Source organism: Pinus tabuliformis, chromosome J, assembly GCF_031772625.1.
Source record: "Pinus tabuliformis cultivar Carrire ecotype Pingquan chromosome J, CPIR1, whole genome shotgun sequence".
NCBI lineage: Eukaryota > Viridiplantae > Streptophyta > Pinopsida > Pinales > Pinaceae > Pinus > Pinus tabuliformis.
The window spans coordinates 134,424,016-134,443,313 of record NC_142295.1 but is presented as its reverse complement, the minus strand read 5'-3'; the positions used below and the strand labels follow the sequence as shown (position 1 = coordinate 134,443,313).

The 19,298-nt window shown below is 35.2% G+C and overlaps 1 protein-coding gene across 3 annotated transcripts in view; it reads left to right on the top strand.

Annotated features, from left to right (window-relative positions):
• The window catches only part of LOC149225986 (uncharacterized), a 353,707-nt gene extending 339,469 nt beyond the window's left edge, over positions 1–14,238 (top strand). Inside the window, exons 11-12 of one of the 3 annotated variants that reach the window (XM_089377368.1) lie at positions 8,936–9,027; positions 13,831–14,238. In XM_089377368.1, the coding sequence (XP_089233494.1) occupies positions 8,936–8,989 (54 nt within the window). In that variant the 3' untranslated portion in view covers positions 8,990–9,027; positions 13,831–14,238. Of the gene's footprint in view, positions 1–8,935; positions 9,034–13,830 lie in introns of those variants that run through there. The other 2 variants (XM_089377369.1, XM_089377371.1) reach the window with 2 other exon arrangements.
• The last annotated feature ends 5,060 nt before the right edge of the window (positions 14,239–19,298 follow it).

The window sequence follows — 19,298 nt, the reverse complement described above, 5'->3', positions numbered from 1 at the left end:
CTCTAGTTATTCTCATACCAAGGATTTGTTTTCCAGCACCTAAATCCTTCATTGCAAATGAATTTGCCAATTTTCCTTTGATCACATTTATGTCCTACATATTAGACCCTGCAACAAGCATGTCATCTACATACAATAACAATATAATATAGCTACCATCATTTTGCTTTTTAAGATAAACATAGTGGTTAGAGTGACATCTAGTATAACCTTGTTCAGACAAAACCTATCAAATTTTAGATACCACTGCTTTGGAGCTTGTTTTAGGCCATACAAGCCGTTCTTCAACATGCACACTAATTTATCATTCCCTTTGATTTCATACCCTTATGGCTGCTGCATATATACTTCTTCCTCTAAATTCCCATGGAGAAAGGTTGTCTTTACATCTAACTACTCAAGATGCAAATTGTGAAAATTCCTGAAGCTAACACATCAGAAATCCCTACTGCAATATCCTATTTATTATCTCCTACTTGTTATTTACATTAACATGTTATTTAATAATATAAACATTGAAATAAACACAATTGCAACCTTCACAAATATACAGATCAACAACTGAAGTAAACTAAGACAACACAAAGGACACCATTATTTTTGGACCATCATCCCCGGAAAAAACCAATGTGGGAAACCCGTGCAACATATAGAGGGTTTTATTATTAAGCAGATTCTGAATACAACTACGGTGCCAGAAATAGCTCATCCTTTAGAGAATATCCTTGGCAGCAATACCTCTATTTGGAGACAGATATTCCGCCTAATCAGCAACCGAATGAACGATCCTACAGTGACTCCGGCTATTCCTTGTGCTAGATAGCAAAAGCTTCTCCACGCACTCTTTGGAACTGCGTCACCCCCTTAGGGACTGCGTCACCTGTCAGCTCAATTTACTAAGTAAACTAACTCAGGTATTTTACTTGTCAATCTAGGTTCGTAGACTTGGAAGGATGTCCAAAGTATATGGATTTCAGGTAAAGTCAATTTTGGAAGGAAAGGCTCAAAGGTTAAAGGAAATGCATATCAAAAATAAATTTTAAGTTTAAAGAAACTAAAAAGTCTCTGATTCAAGATGCAGTAAGTGAAGGAAGAGGCTCCTAACTTAGGAGGTCCTGGTTGTCCTTCCCCACAGTACTGTCCTCAAGAAGAGAAACTAAAGAGCAGTAGTTTGTGATGTGTAGAAAGCAAGAGAAGAGGCTCCTAACTTAGGAGGTCCTAGTTGTCCTTTTTCACAGTTCTACTCCAACAACATTACCATTGCATCAAATCATAAATTGGAATTCAAGAAACAATTCAAGAAATGCAAAAGGATGATTTTTAGTTATGATTCATAATTTGATAAAAAAAGAATTGAAACGAAAATCATCCAAAAAAACATACAGAAATCATAACACATCTAAGTAACTGAATCATAAAACTGAAACAAGAAATACTTAATCAAAACTATGCTAATTTATACAAAATTTAACCAGAGTGTACTTAGCTTGGTATGGGGGCCTCCAACCTTGCCTTGTACACCTAAAGAACTTTTTAGCTACAACTAACTTAATAAAGCATCCACAACATGAACAACAAATAGAACAGTAGAAATGATTCTTCAAATTATCTCAAAAGTCTCCAATAATCTTAATACCCATTACACACACTTCTCCCCTTATTTATACATGAATTAGGGATATCTTCTCAATAAATGTAAATCCCTTAAATATTTACTAGATCCATATTTGTCTCAACTTATCCCTAATACTAGATACAAATCCCATGACACATCAAGATCTCCATGATCTTTCTCCTTGGAATATGGTCCACCTCTTGAGTTGAAATTCGAATTTGTGCTTGGGAGGCCAAGTAAGATCCTTCTAGAACCTCCAAATAAGCCTACACATGTCACAAAACTCATAACACACACATATATAAATGAAACCATGTTAATTTCCTAGTTTTTAATCATCACTTAAAAATACATAAAATAAATAACTTTGGAAAATGATTATTCTAACCCATATGATCATGAAGATGATTACTTGATGTAGGGTTTTAGGCTAGATAATTATGAAATGAGGGCTAAATGGTTATGAAATAATGGAAATATGGATGAAGATGGAAGACAATTTTGAGACTCAACATCACCCTCTCTGGCTCTGCATCAGCCAATCATCTCTCAGTCTGTCCCACTGGATCACCTCAGTGCAGCCTCTGAATCCCTCTGCGTCAACTGCGTCATCCTCTACGGCCTTTGCATCAGCTGTGCTAGCCCCCTCAACCTCTGCGTCAACCCTTGTTGCCTCTGCGTCAGCCCTCCAAGGCTTTGTGCTGCCTCTTCCAGCACTTTGCTGCCTCTCTGATATGTATTCCTCGGCCTCGTGCTGAGCTTCCCCTCACTGCAACTGATCACTTGTTTGATTTCCTAAGCAAACCATGCCCCAGAAAATTGAACTGACTGATCTCTCAAGTTTCTTGGTGTGTCTCCAAATGACACTCAATCCTCTTCTTATACTTTTCCTGCTGACGATTCAACGGCCGAGATTAAGTCCCTAATCAGTGACTAAGATTAGATTTGGCTTGATCCTTGTTATTTATAACTTTCTCAACCATTTTTTTCCCCTAGGAAAAATCGTAATTTCATTAGTAAAAGGAAATTACATTTTGTAGATGCATGTGAGCATATTCTAGAACATAACAGAGACTTGTTTGTCATCATCAAAAACTAAGATAAGTGTTCAAAAAATTGTTATCTTTGTTCCACGCAGGGAGGTAACAATGACTATAATATACTGTAAGGAAATCAACTATATATAAAAACTGAAAAGTCTATCAGATGATAAATATATCCATATGATTTTAACCATAATAACCAGAAAATTAAACAGTGATATCCATGAAAGGTCGGTGGTAGTATTGATAGTGTTCTCCATCTCGCTGTTCTCGGATCATCCAGATGCCCGGATCCCTGTTCACTGCTTCTTTGGAAAGGTTTTCAGCGGCTGTGTTCCGCTCCCTGAAAATGTGTTTACATGTAAAAGAGTCAAAGGATGAAATCAATCTCAGTGCCTCATCCAGTATATGTCTCAAAGTAAAAGCAAAGCATCTAGAGGTTCTATTCAGCGAATCACAAACAACTTTAGAATTCCCAAATAATTGTAGATCTCTACAATTTTTCTCCAATGCAAATTGTATGAGGAATTTAGCAGCTAATAATTTTGCAAAGTTATTAGTGCCTCTTCTGAATCCCATGAGCATGCTGTATGAATGGTGTGGGTTGATATGTAGAATGGCCCCCCCACCACATCCAGTCTCCTGCGCAACCCCATCGAAATAGGCCCATGGCTTGTTGTGATCAATTGATTCAGGAATTATACATCTGTGCCTCGGGGGAGATGGATCCTCTGGAATGGGGGTGTAGTCAGCCAAGACCTTGGCTACGATAACAGTCCAGCGAGGGGAAAGGTTATGGAAAACCTGTTTATTTCAAGCCATCCAAATGGCCCAGCTGATCAAAAGAGGTATGTTACGCTGCTTGGTGGCTGTGACGGAGGTAAACCAATTCTTCCAGGCCTCTGAGATAGATGCACCAGTCCAATTACTTTGTGGAGTAACAACAGGTAAAATAATATTCCATAGCTTATGTGCTTCAGAGCATTCGAGGAACAAGTGTTGGACTGATTCGTTGTTGCATTTGCAGAGGTAGCACCAGTGAGGTCCAAACTGTGAGCGCTTGAGTAAGTTATCACCAGTTGGAATTTTGTTCCTCAGAATAGACCACATAAGCAGCCTGGTCCTGGGGGGGCCTTAAGCTTCCAAAGATGTTTCCACCATGCTTCAATGGTCTGTGGTTTTCGGGATTCTGTCAGCATTAAATATCCATCTTTGGGAGTGTATCTCCCTGTTTTTGAGAGGGCCCATATGATCTCATCTTCTCCCTCAGTAATACGGATGTGTGCTTCAGTAAGTGCCTGAGTATAATCATCCCAGAGCTTGCGCCCATTGAGGTGGGATATTTAATTGGTGAGCAGATTTCCAGGCCTGATGTAGAAAGGTGGAATTTTCTCCATCCGCAATATGAGCCAGATGAGTGATATTATTATCCTGTAGATGATTTGTGAGTTCAATAGGCAGCCTGTGCATGTTCCCACATCCGATCCATGGGTCTATTCCAACTCATACTTTATCTCCTGAGTGGATTCTCCAAGTAAGTCTAGCTCTGATGGGATCCAAAGCCTTAATCACAGCCTTCCAGATAATTGAAATCCCTGTAGTGCTTCTTTGGGGCCTCCTAATCCAATCCAATATCTGCATCGGGGCAATGTATTTTGATGTGGTCACCTTCGACCAGAGGTTGTCAGCAGATACTAAATGCCATCCAAGCTTAGCAGCCAAAGCAGAAGAGAAATCGTCAAGTTTCTTTATACCCCATCCCCCCATTTTTTTGGCAAATTAAGGGCATCCCATTTGACCCAAGCAAAAATCTTGCCCGGTTGGCTTCCCTTCCAGAGAAATCTGCAGCAAAGGGCTTGTATTCTGGTGAGAATACCCCTAGGAATCCAAGCCAGTGACATCCAATAGACAGGAGTGGCTTCCAAGACGCACATCAAGAAACTAATCATGAAGTGAATGTAACAGGTGATATGTTGTAAGATGCTTTGATTCTTTCATTAGAAAATATTATTGATACCTGGGTGGTAGATTCAGGGGCCTCATTCCATGCCACACCTGATAGGAAACATTTTTATGATTATGTTCAAGGAGATTTTGGACAGGTTCGATTGGATGATGATAAACCTATAAAATCATTGGAATGGGTACAATTTTCATAAAACAACAAAATGGAAATTAATGGCTATTGAAGGAGGTAAGGCATGTTCTAGATCTGAAGAAAAATTTAATTTCAACAGGGCAGTTGGGAGGTGAAGGTTGCGTAACTACTTTCACAGACAAAACCTGGAAGGTCACTAAGGATCCCTGGTAATAGCGAAAGGAGGAAAGGTTGATACATTGTATTTATGCAATGGTATTTCTAATTCTATTAATGCTTTAACCTCTATAGGAGAAGATACAGAATTGTGGCATCATAGGCTTGGGCACATGAGTGAGAAGGGGATGCAAATTTTTCACTCAAGAAATATGTTGCCAGGTTTGAAGCATGTTGATTTAAAATTCTATGAGAATTGTGTTTATGGAAAACAGAAGAGAGTCAATTTCCTTAGAGTTGGGAAAGAAAAGAAGAGTGAAAAATTAGAGCTTGTGCATACAGATGTATGGGGACCTGCTCAGGTATCATCTCTTGGTGGCTCTCGTTATTATGTTACTTTTATTGATGATGCAACCAGAAAAACCTGGATTTATTGTATTCAAAATAAATCTGATGTATTTGATACTTTCAAAAAATGGAAAGCTTTGGTTGAAAATGAGACAGGAAAAAGGTTGAAGTGTCTCAGATCAGACAATGGAGGTGAATATTGCAGCAAAGAGTTTGATAGGTATTGTTCAGAGAATGGAATTCGTAGAGAGAAGACAGTTCCAAGAACACCACAAGAAAATGATGTGTCAGAAAGGATGAACAGGACAATCATGGAGCGTTCAAGGTGCATGAGATTGCATGCAGGATTGCCTTTACAATTTTGGGTAGATGCTGTAGATATTGTTGTTTATCTAATAAACAGAGGGTCTTCAAGTTCCTTGGATGGTGGTATTCCAGAGGAGGCATGGATAGGAAAAAAGGTAAACTACTCTTTTTTAAAGACTTTTGGTTGTGAAGCCTTTTTCCACATTAATAAAGAAAATAGAGCAAAGCTTGAGGCAAAATCAAAGAAATGTACCTTTATTGGATATGGTGTTAATGATTTTGGTTATCGCTTTTATGATTATGAAAAACACAAAACCATTAGGAGCAGAGATGTCATATTCAATGGAAATGTTTTGTATAAGGATCAGTTGCAGGAAACGAAACAGGAAAAAGAAAATAGAGAATACAAAGAGCTTGACGAGATCACAGGAAAAGTGATGGTGCCTGAAAATCATAATGATCAACAACCATAACAACAACCACAACAACAACAAGCACCTCAAACACCTGAAAGTGGTGTTAGAAGATCTACCAGGATAAGTAGACCCCCTAAACGATACTCTTCTTCATTAGATTATGTATTGTTGACTGATCTGGTGAACCAAAATGTTATGAAGAAGTAGTGCAGGTAGAAATCAGGAAGAAGTGGGAGCAAGCCATGAAACAAGAGATGGACCCCTTAGCACATAACCAGACTTGGGACTTAGTCAGATTGCATGTAGGTAAAACAACATTGCAGAATAAATGGGTTTACAAGTTGAAGGAAGAAGACGGAGGTAGAAAAAGGTATAAATATAGACTTGTGGTGAAAGGGTTTGCACAGAAAAGGGTATAGACTTTGATGAGATATTTTCTCTTGTTGTTAAAATGACTTCAATCAAAACTATTTTATGTCTAGTAGCAGCTGAAAATTTGCATCTTGAGCAGTTAGATGTAAAGACAACCTTTCTCCATGGGGATTTGGAGGAAGAGATATATATGCAGCAGCCACAAGGATATGAGGTAAAAGGGAAGGAGAAACTAGTGTGCAGGTTGAAGAAGAGCTTGTATGGCTTAAAACAAGCTCCAAGGCAGTGGTATCTAAAATTTGACAGGTTTATGTCTGAACAAGGTTATACTAGATGTCACTCTGATCATTGTGTTTATCTCAAAAGAAAAAATGATGACAACTATATTATATTGTTATTGTATGTAGATGACATGCTTGTTGCAGGTTCTAACACGCAGGAAATAAAAGTGCTTAAAATAAAATTGGCAAACTCATTTGCAATGAAGGATTTGGGTGCTGCAAAACAAATCCTTGGTATGAGAATAACTAGAGACAGGAAGAATTGCAAATTAACATTGTCTCAAAGTGAGTACATAGAAAAGGTGTTGAAAAGTTTTAATAGGCAAAATGCAAAACCAGTTAGTATACCTTTGGCTAGCCATTTCAAATTAAGTAAGGAGGAGTGTCTCAAGACTCAGGAAGAAATGGCTCATATGTCTAAAGTTCCATATGTATCAGAAATTGGAAGCTTAATGTATGCAATGGTCTACACAAGGCCTGATATTGCACAAGCAGTGGGAGTTGTAAGCAGACAAATGAACAATCTAGGAAAATAACATTGGAGGGCAGTGAAGTGGATTCTTAGGTATTTGAGAGGTACCACAAATCAAGCATTATGCTTTGGTGGTTCAAACATTGCTCTACAGGGATATGTTGATGCATATATGGCGGGTGATAGAGATAACAGGAGAAGCACAATAGGGTATGTGTTTACTATAGGTGGAACAACTGTCAGTTGGGTCTCAAAACTGCAAAGTGTTGTTGCACTCTCAACAATAGAAGCAGAGTATGTTACTGCTACAAAGGCTAGTAAAGAAATGATTTGGTTACAAAGGTTTCTGGATGAATTGGGTAAGAAGCAGGAGTTGGGCAAGTTATATAGTGACAGCCAGAGTGTCATACATCTTGCAAAGAACTCTGCATTTCATTCCAAGACTAAACATATACAGCTCAAGTACCATTTCATGCGGTCAGTTTTGGAAGATGGACAATTGAAGCTGGAAAAGATACACACTAGCTAGAATCCTGCAGATATGTTAACAAAAGTTGTAACCAGGGAGAAACTGAGAATTTGCTCAGTTTCATTTAGTCTTCAAGTATGATGAAGAAGATGAGAAACGGCCAGGTCCAAAATGGAGTCATTGTCCAACAAATGAAGCAGTGATGGAGTTGCTATAATCAGTCTCCAAGTGGAAGATTGTTGGTTATGGAGCCTGATTATCTTCTGTATTCAAAGGTATTGCTGCATTGAACCCTAATTCATAATGGGGCGGCGACGCCGCCCGTAAAATATTCACTGTAGGGGGGGTCCAGGGGGGCTAGCTATGACCTTTGGGAGTCCCCCCCCCGACGGGGGGATCAGGGGCAGCGCCCCCAAAGCTAAGAATAGATGTAAAATTGCCTTGTAAAATGTTGTAATTTCATAGTCAATCTAGGCCATTCATTAGGTGGAGATCTGATGATAGAAGTTATGTTTAATTTGGGGCTTTTTTCCCTAGAAGGCAACCCCTCGCTATATATGAGGAAAATGTATTGGGTCTATGTAAATCTGTATTCTGAGTGAGGAAGAGAGAGGAGATTGGGAGCGAAGAGGGAATTACAGTGGATTTGTTGTAGGTTGTATCTCTTCAGTTTGCTAGATAATATATAAGGAAGGACTGGCTGTTTCTCTGTGGACGTAGCCCAAACTGGGTGAACCATGTATATCTGTGTCTCTCTTGTTTTATGTGTTTTCTGTGTTTATATTTATGCAATATTTTATGTGTTCCATTGCTCTGTAATATATAATTTTCTAACACCACATGAGTTATAGTAGTTCATAGTATACATTTTCTGCTTAAAGTTGGGTGAAAATGTGAAGTTGGGTTACGCTTTTGTGAGAATTTCTCACGAAAAAATCATAAATGCACTTTTTCGGCTGAGCTATTTAAAATTGTTCAGTCGAACTATTTTTTTTCTGCCGAAAATTTGAATTTAACTTTTGGCCCAAAAAGTGGTCGTTTAAATTAACAACAACGTGCGACTGATTTTTGGCTGGTGGGGAGAAAATCTAGTGACTAAGTTTTTTCGGTTGATTTTTTTTTTTGGTCGAAAATGTTTTTATATATATGTATGTTGTTAGAGCATTGAATATTCTTCGCACTGTTTTGTTTTCGCTCATCCGTTGAGTTTGCTTGTGTCGACCCATCCGATGAGTGTTTGGGAGTAAGTTTATGTGATCGTCGTGGAGGAATTTTTACAGCTTAAATTTTTGCAGGGTAGTTGATATTTTTCTAGATTAAGTTTTTTGCAGCTATTCAATTTTTGTTGGTTTTTTGTAGGATTATGGGTGCCTGAGGAGTTATTTCACCTCGCCATCACTAGAGGAATTTTGACAGCCTCCTCGTCCAACCGCACAGCGACAAAAAACCAGGTGTGTTGACACCTGCTCCTCCTTCTCTTTCTTTTAGTCTGTGTGTGATTTCTTTGTGCTTTCTCTGTGTCTTAAGGATCAATGTCTTCAAACAATTTATGCAATGTACATAATAATCTCGTAATTGTAACAACATTATCATCACAAAGAACAAATAACATATGATATGGGGTTCATAAAAGGAAACAACTCTTATCATTGTTATTAAGAGAAACAAATAATAGTCAGAAGAAAATACTTTCATTAAAAATAGAGAACATAATGCTTAACTTTTGCACTCCAAGGATGATTTTGCTACTTGAATGCTTTCTTGGAGCCCATTTTTGGTTCTTTCCATCATCATTCAACCTCTTCCTTGAGATTTTTCCTTGATATTTAGACATCTCCAACAGCCCTTGCTACTGACCTTGAGAAGAAATGTTAGGTGGTTCTTTATTGAGACACATTTTCTTCCTCTTACACGATTCTATCTTTTCTACAATGGGAGAGGCAAAATTAAGGTCAGCATCTAAAGTTTTCCTCTTTCCTTTTCACTCCACCTTGCACGATGATTATTTCTATGTTGAAGATTTAAATCCTTGGATCGATTGGCAATCCTGATAAAATTGTGGTTCTTTAGATATACCTCTCGTTGCACTCTCAAATTTGCATCCTAAGCAGTTTTTACACTCTCTTATGCCTAGAATTTTTACCGGCCATGCTTTGTATATTGCCTTGGGAGGCCAAATATATTGAGTACTTATCAGGCATGCCTCATTTTCTTTTTCCTTGTTTTCTTTTGGGAATGATTGTTGCTACTAGAGGAGTGATCATAATATGATCTGCATCAGACAAAACTTCATTTAGAACCAATTTTGCAACTTGTGGTTTTTTTCCCATGTTTTTCGAAAGGTTCCTCTACCTCCAAGTTTTCTTCATCTTTAGGACCATTCTTGTATGGACTCCTATTAAATAAATTTTCAGTGGAATTCCCCTGAAACCATGCAGAAAGAGAAATAATGAGTTCATAATTACAATTAAAGGGGATTTCAATATTTTTGTATGTCTAGTAGAAAAATATTCAATGATTAATGCCATTATTATAAAGATAAACTCAGAAGCATATGAACCTGAGATTCTTGGATTTCACATATTACCAAAACATGTTTCACAAAAAAACATACCTCTAGATGGGCATCTGCACTCCCTTCTAAAGTCTTGTTGTACCATCTTGGGAGTGATTTTGGTATTCCTTTACTTTCTGTGTTGGGCTGACTGCGAGAAAAGTCCTTTGTGATGGAAAGACCAAGATCGCACAAGGTACAAAGGGTCTGCAAATGTTGAAATTTTCCAAACACTTAATAAAAAAGTATTGAAATTTGAAATCTTCACTTGCATAGAGATAACACAAATAAGGACATAACATGAAGAAAATTCAAATACACCAAATAAGGTAACCAAAATAGAGTCTAACAAATGATCAACTGCAAATATAAAAATATCGAATCACCTTTGAATTTTCTTTGTCAGTTGCATCTCCCATTTTTTTCTGGATAGTCTGAAACACTGACATGATCAAACGACTAATAGCCATTTTACTTCTTTTCATTGGATCATGGGTTTTACCTCAACCTTGATTCAATATTACTGAAATAAAAAAAATGCAACTTCCTACAAAACAAGTTGATTTATATTTATATGGAAAAACTCATTTAGATTCAGAAAATTGGTCAAAGACTGCTACTTAAGAAGACAACCCTGAGATATTTAATCCAAAATAAGTGGATTAGAAATATAATAAGAACATACTCATAAGATAGCTTAAATTTTTATGCACATAATCTTTCATTAGAAACATAAAACTTAGCATGGTGTGCCATGACACATGAAATAACTGATAACACATTTTGAAGAACCTATACATGAGTTGCAATCTAATTGTAAAGAGGACTAATGTAACTCGATATATTGACATGTCTAAAAAAATTCAGCTAGGTAAGGTTTGGCTTGCTAAAATGAGACCATGATCGGAATATATAACCTACATGCATAAACATGATCTTATTTCAGCCACAAAATTCACATTGAAACTATCATGGAAAATAAGTAATGGGTTTCAACCTCTACCTCTAAATTATCATGCTCAATTCGTCCATCTATGCTGAGTACAAAAGAACATGCATATTTATGGTGAAGATTTCCATCCTTCAAGTATCTATGAACCTTAGCAAGAAATTGTTTCTTCACATGAGGGTTAATGTCTTGAAGCCAAGACATACAACATAGAAATTATATGTGTACTTAAATAGAACTATTGATGACTACAATTCATGTTAACATAATCAAACAACATAGTTGCTACAAAACAACTTGATCAAGTTAAATTGAGAAATATAAATCCATTTGACTATATTCTACAATAACATTTGAATAATGATTTAATTCTTTTATCATATTTTCATTAATAAAAATAAGTATATACATATTTTGGTGTTTCATATCTCACATCCTTTAATCTTTGTGCCTCACAAAATGACACTAAAAAAAAATTACATCTAAAACACAATGATTCTGCAAACTCTTCTGAAATACTATATCATCCAACGGTTTACATTTCTCTGTGACATTTTCTTCACACCATAAATGCTAGAGTGTTTTAAATCTGAATTATCACATGTTCCTCTAAGAGATACACATGGAAAATTAACCTTTAAAGCGTTAGCGTTAACCTGTGCAGTTTCCAATGTCAAATTAAAAAGCTAAGGATTTATATGACTGCCCCACTGCTTAATAAGTCGCAAAACTACCTTTGTAGCAGTAAGCCTTATGTGAGATTTGTCGAGATTGTTGGCAGCAAGTAGAATCATTTTAAAGAATGAAAAAATTGGTCATATTATAGACCATTATGCTTGTCATATATTAAGCCAAATTAATGATAGCCTTGTATCATATGTCCCTTGACTGCACTTCCTTTGATATTTAGCCTATAGTAATTAGCTTCCTAAGCAACTCAAACAAAGATTTTATCCTTGGTCTTCTTAAATGAGCATATTTGTAGGGTAAATAACTTTTCACAATTGTTTTAATACTGCATATATGAAATAAGCATAAACAATACATTTTTAGCTTGCATAATTTAATAAAAAAAAATAAAAAAAATCCCAATGAAAATAAACATGGAAAATGCATTCTTAACACATATAACCATGAAAATTAGCATGTCAATATACCTTTAAAAAACACACTTTACTTTTGTCACTGCTCCCTATCTCGAACATGTCAGTGGGAATATGGAAAGATATACATAGTAATGTGTTACTAGAAAATAATCCCGTGATAACTAATTTTATGAGAACAATGTTTAAATGTAGATTCTGGGAATATTTGAAAATTCAATGGACAACAACCAGGTTAACGGTTTCACCTGCTATCTATAAAATTTTGAAATATTACCAAAAATTGTCAATTGTTCAACCAAGCTACTATCAATGTAATGTCAATGTAGTGTAGTATTTATTTGGATGTTATTCTTGTGTAAACTAATTTTTTATTGTTGCCTTTGCATTAATATTTTTATTTGGGAATCATTCTTGGGTATTAATTAAAATTGGACTTTTATTTCTCCATCATATATAATCAATCTGATTTTGACTCTATCATTTTATTATATTTATTTTATCATATCTACTATATGTAGGTTGCATCATGCTACTCCAAATTATTATAAATCATAAGATTTGTTTCTTATTGATTTCAACTCTATCATCAATCTGATTCAATTTAATATTATATATTCACTTATTTTCCCCTTCAGATATTCTATAGATAAGTGATAAGTGATATATTCACCTCTTTTCCCCTATTTTATTATATTTATTTAAGTGATAAGCCATAAGTGATAAGTGATATTTAAGTGGTAGGATCACTAGCATGAATTGACACAATTGGATATTTAAGTGATAAGCCATAATAACTCTCCAATTCACATTGTTGCCTTATTCACTTGTCCTATCCATGAATAACATCCAATATGTAGAAATCTTGGTTGATGATCTAATCCATGGATTTAGGCAAGCAAACCAATGATCTTATGCATATTGAAGATGAATATAGGATTTATGGATGGAAATGTACTTAGTGGCATGATCAACAATCGACCCTTATTTCCTCATAGAAAAGTATTGAATGACTTATATAGAATATGAAATCGCTTACAAATTAGTTGTTTATTGATTTGAATGTGGGTATAAACTTTTTAATTGTGGCAATTTTTGCAACAAAATCATACACGGCATGATGGAAAATATCCATTTATAGGTTAACCTTCGGCATAGTCCATACTTGATAAACATGAAAATATATTGAATTTCAAGGATTGGTATTCTCATGATAACTATAAGCTTCATTGAATAGTGAAGGAATCTCATTAGGCATGGAAGTACTAATAATGATGTTATTCTTACGGGTATGGAGAGTCATGGGAGTAACTATTAGAGGATTATAGGCCCTAACTTGGATTGAAAATCACATTAATTTTTCGTGATGAAAAATATTTTTCTCATCCTTAAAAACGAATGTAGTGTAGCATGTGTTTGAATGTTATTCTTGTACATTCCAACATGAGACCATTGTTAATATGTTTTCCCATTTGCATTGATGTGTAAATTGCCATTATTATTCCATTGTGACAGTTCATTATAATAGATCATGTAATATTTCATCATTCCATCACAATATATATTTAATTTTCACCATTCTCTCATAATATAAGGCATTTGCAAAAAAGAAATATATTATTCATTTTATTAGATTTATCTTTTACAGGGATTGAGAAAGCCATTAAACATGGTTGAAAAATGGGCATTATGCATAGACGTTTCTTGTTATCCCAATCCATGACAAGTAGTGATTACTTATGTTTTATTCAATATTGTGACGAAAAAAGTCCTCCAAAGGAAAATGAATTTACCTAGAAGGAAAACAAACAACGAAGCATATTATATTGCACTAATAGAAGGCTTAGGAATAGATAGGGAGTATCGATCCAATGGAATTGTAGTCTTCACCAATTTTGAACTTGTGTGCAACCAAATGAAAGGTGTGTACCAAGTCAAAATGGAGAAGTTAAAACAATTACATGGAGAAGCAAAAAAATATTGCTAGTCAGTTTCAATCATATAGCATAAGTCATTGTGCAAATGTTAATAGGATGTCTAGTGATCTATTGTGTGGGACAATGCCAATTCAAGATTTATGTGTGAAATATGAATTAGTGTCAAGAAGCTTTCCATCAAAATTGATTGATGGACATTGTAAGATATCTCTTATATATGTGTGTGTGTTTTTAGTTATAAATGTGGTGTTTTAATGACCATGTGTTTCTTTCAATACTATACTAAGTGTGCCCCCACTGTGTAATCACAACTTGGTGAATTATTAGGTGAATTATTAAGACCTGACATGTTTTAGAAAATTTTGTATTTAATTCCAAAAATGTGCACTTCAACATTTGTGTTTTTAGTCTTGAGTATATTTGAAATGAAGAATTTAAACCAAATAATTTTGAAGAAACCCTTGTATAGTTACATTTATTTGTCTTATATTGCATGTAATTTTTTTAAATAGTAATTTTAAAGATTTTTAAATGCATGAGGTAACTTGGGTTTTTTTAAAGATCATATATATATATATATATATAGATATATATATATATATATATATAACCATGTATATGGATCGAGGGTCTGGATGATCACATGAGCAGTCACCACCTGATTCTTCAAGGCATAAAAAAGATAGAGCATCAATTGAGTTTCATGCATCGACTAGAGGGCGACTTTCTATGCATGGTGACAAGATTGGTCGTTGATCGAGGAGAGTATCAGATGAATTAGGGGAAGGGCCATCATTCGTTACATCATCGTATATATATGTTTATGTGAAGGTTCTTAAATGATATTCATAGAATCATATGTACATAAATATTGAATTGATTTTTGTCAATTTAGCTAAATATTAATTTATAATAAATTCCATCTTTTTTAGGAGCGTGTTAGGTCCATATAATACTAGTGTATTCCCCTTATTGTTATTGTTAGTGTAGCCCCCTATTGTTATTGTTGTACCCATGTATCCTCCATATTGTTATTTTTGTACCCCATAGAAACCCACTATTTTTATTATTGTGTTCTTAGTACATTATTATTGTTATGTAGGCTTTGATTATATTATGACCTCTCAGACTCCTATATATACCAAGGAGGTTTTATCATTTGTATCATCCAATAATTTTTTATTTATGTAATGTAAAGGAGGTTTCCCCCTCGAAGAGGCTAAATTTTAAGTCGTTGATTTATCTTTCCTTGTATTTTATAAGTCAGTTGCATAACATTTGATATCAAAGCTTTGTATTCTAGGGTTTTACTTCTTTAAACATGTCATTTTGGAATTTTTGCTATAATATTTATTCTACAAGGCTTCAAAAGTTTAAATTACAACCACGTGGAGAATATATATTGGTGAATTTCGTGTACGAATTTCAGATCTTGGTTTGCTATAGTTTCAGAGATATGATTCGAGGAAGTTAGGGTTTTTGTAGGCTCCATAATTCAATCTCAAACAGGTGACTTATGGAAAATCATCATAACTTTCTCTCTAAGCATTGGATTTGAATCTCATAAAACATTGTTGAAATTACATGGACTTTAGTTTTTCGTGTAGCATTTTTAGGGCCGAAGGTCAAAACAATAATAGATGACACTTCATACAAGTTCGCTCTATTGAATCAATATATAATCAGGTTATCGTTGGAGATTGGGCATAACTCTTTCTTGAAGAATCCAATCTTAGTCTAACTTGTGGGTTTGGAAAGAAAACTCAGAGGGCTGCCACAAGACAAAATTACATAGATACAACAACTTCAATATCGAGCTCCTAAAAAATAAGAAAAATGTGTGTATTATTTTAAATTTTAGATAATGTTTGTTTGAAAACACAGTTTGAAGTGATTCAAAGGGCATATTTATGCATAAATATCAACATTTGGTTCTAAAATTCCTCCAAAACAAAATAATTCTACGCCCATTAAGCCCTCAGAAATATCTACTATGACTCATGAAGAGGAAGAATTGCAACATGATATATCAAAATTATGGGACCAAGTGCAACAAATTTCGCTCTCATAAAGAGCAACCAAAGATGAAATAAAAGGGGACATGGATGGCTTAAAAGGTAACATGGATGGTTTAAAAGCATAAATAAAAGGTGACATGAATGGTTTAAAAGCATAAATAAAAGCAGACATGGAAGGTTTGAAAGAAGGTTTGACAAAGTTACTAAAAGAAATGCTTCCTAATGGTGAAAAGGTATTCCATGAAACTCACGAGGAGAACAAAAAGAATATGAATTATGATTTTAGAGACTCCAATTTTGGGTTTAAGACCCACCATATTCCAAAGATCGATATGAGGAAGTTTGATGGCAAGGATCCGGTAACATGGATGTTGTAGATGGAGAAATATTTTGATCTCCATGATGTGCAACACACACAAAAGGTTCGCATTGCATCTTTATATTTAGAACCCAATCAATTTGTATGATATCGATGGCTTTGTTTTCATAAACTACTTGTCACTTGGTAAAATTTTACGGAGGAAATGATAGCACATTATGAGGATATAAAGAGAAACACCTTCTTTAGCCAATTGATAAATCTCAAACAAAAGGGTTCAATGGCGGAGCACATTGAGGACTTCGAAAAATTTAATATCAAGGTAACTAATATTCCATAGGAACATGGGATTGATGTATTCATAGTGACTTTGAAGGATAACTTCCAGCATTAATTTTGCCTTTGGGAACCTGATTCATGGGAGAATGCATTCAGGGTGGCAAGAAAAGTTGAAAGAAAAATTATGGCAATAAGGAAGTCTACCACTCACAACTATAAAGATGGAAGTGTTTTTCCTCTTAGCCTTCCACAACCTATAAGGTTGACACCACAAAAATTGGAGGAAAAAAAGAGAAAAGGGGTTTTGTTATAATTGTGATAGAAAATACATTAAAGGTCATAAGTGTGTTGAGAATAAATTATTCTACATATATTTTCAAGAGGAGGAAGAAAAATAACAAAAAACATCAAAAGAGGAGGATATACACTAGGAACCAACCCTAGAGAAATAAGAAATGAATCCGACCATATCTTGAAATGTAATGGTAGGAATTAGCACTCCTCAAACTCTTAAGATAGAAGGATATATAAAGAAGAAAAATGTAATAGTGTTGATTGATTCGGGTAGTACCCATAGTTTTATTCATTGTAAGATAGCCAGGGAATTGAATTGCTTCCTATATCCAGCACCAGAGTGTCAAGTGATGGTTGCAAATGGAGGAGCTATAAATTGCTCTAGAAAGTGCCATAATATCAAGATAACCATGGAGGAATATGTATTGAATATTCCAATGCTTTCCATTCCAATGTGTAGTGATGATATTGTACTAGGAGTCCAATTGTTACAATATTTGGGGAGGATAACTTTTTTTGCTTTTTTTTGGGAAGGAAAGGAAGTTGAATTAAGGGGTATCACATAGAAACCAGGGAAAATAAATAGATATAATGGCAAGACAAAGCTTCTAAAGGAAGAACAATGGTGCATAATGTTGGCATTATGATACAAGTGTTGTCCTTTATGGCAACTCACTCACAGGTCAGTTCAATTTTGATGAAAGGCAACCCACAGTGTAACAGATCCATTCATATGTAATAGGGCATTGGTACAAAAGAACATGAAGATGGAACTAAAGTCTACTAATAAGAATGAATAAGTTGAAGGTAAAGGATGGTGAAAAGCAATTTAAGATGTATGCACAGGTCCACTTAGTCAAAACAGTGTATACATGAGGTCCACAGAACAAAAAGTGCATATACGTATACACGCACTCCCGCAAGAGGAAAAATGCGTACAGGTTGGAAAATCAAGGAATTTCAAGAGTAGAGAATACCACGGGTCAATACCATGGTATTAGCCCACAATATTGAGCAGAGTAATGACTATTTGATCCCGCACAAGAATACCATGGGTCCTAAGTGGTTTTGGTCCGAGGTATTGAGAAAGGCCTAAAACTATATAAGGAGAAGAAGATCATAAGGCCAAGGGGTGCAAGAGAAAATGTTTTCTAAGGAATAATTCTAAATGAAGTATATTTTATGTTGCAGGGGCTATGTTGGTGATTTGATCTGAAATATTTTGTGCACCTTGAATTCAATGTTGGATCAGGATCATGAGACCTGAAATGACTTATCATTGAATGATCTGATATTGGTTGGGCCAGATCTAATTGTGTACACCTGTTTTATTCTTTGAATGTCATGATCTGGGTTTGTCTGAAGTCTGGAATAGCAGTGAAGTTATGAGTTAATATTTTCATATCTGTACGCTGGTTCACTTTGGTGAAGTTCAGTATACACGCCGGTTCCACTCTTCCAAGTACTGTATACAAAAGAAAAGTATGTTGTTCAGAGATGACTGATCTATTTAATCAGTACTATTGTTTTGTCGTTTTCTGTCAATGAAGTCTTCTTAGATTTGAATATAAAACTGAATGCATAAGGAGTTTGATATCTGATTGATTGATTGTATAAGTGAGAAGGGTGATCTCTGCTACTGCCTGTGTAAGGCTCTGTAAATTGACAGTAGATGTTCAATATATTGCTGGTTGGTATAGACTTGATTCAGAAGTTTTATGTTTCAGTAGTTTTGAAGGTATACACAGGTTTGATTAAAAGAAGTAGCGTATACACGTAGGTTGGGTTCAGTAAAGTAGCGTATACATTCTGATGCATGATTTTTGAGGTTGCATCCGGTTCTAAATGATGATGTAGGTTTCTGGATTCAGCACAGTGTTCTGGTGACAGTGATCTGATTTTTAAGATTAACTGATTGTTGGTTGATGTAGTTTGAGTTTCAAAGTTTCTGATGGGTCCAGTATGAAAATTTGATGAAATGAGACCTTCATGTGTATTGTTGTGTACGAGGAGCATCCAGTCTAAAAATTTATGAAACGTGGTCCCTGGAGGAAGAGAGAAGGTCGTAGCCTTTTGTAGGTCGGCTCCTAAGTACTAGTAAAAAAATTGGCTAGTACAAGAGATAGGGGGTTGTATCTCCTTCCAGTAGAAGCTGGAAAACAAGAGAAAGTTTTAGCCTTCTGTATGTGGGTGCCTATGTACTGGTATGAGTCTGCACTAGTACAAGATTATAAATAGATTTTGCTATTATTAAAAGAAGATAGAGATG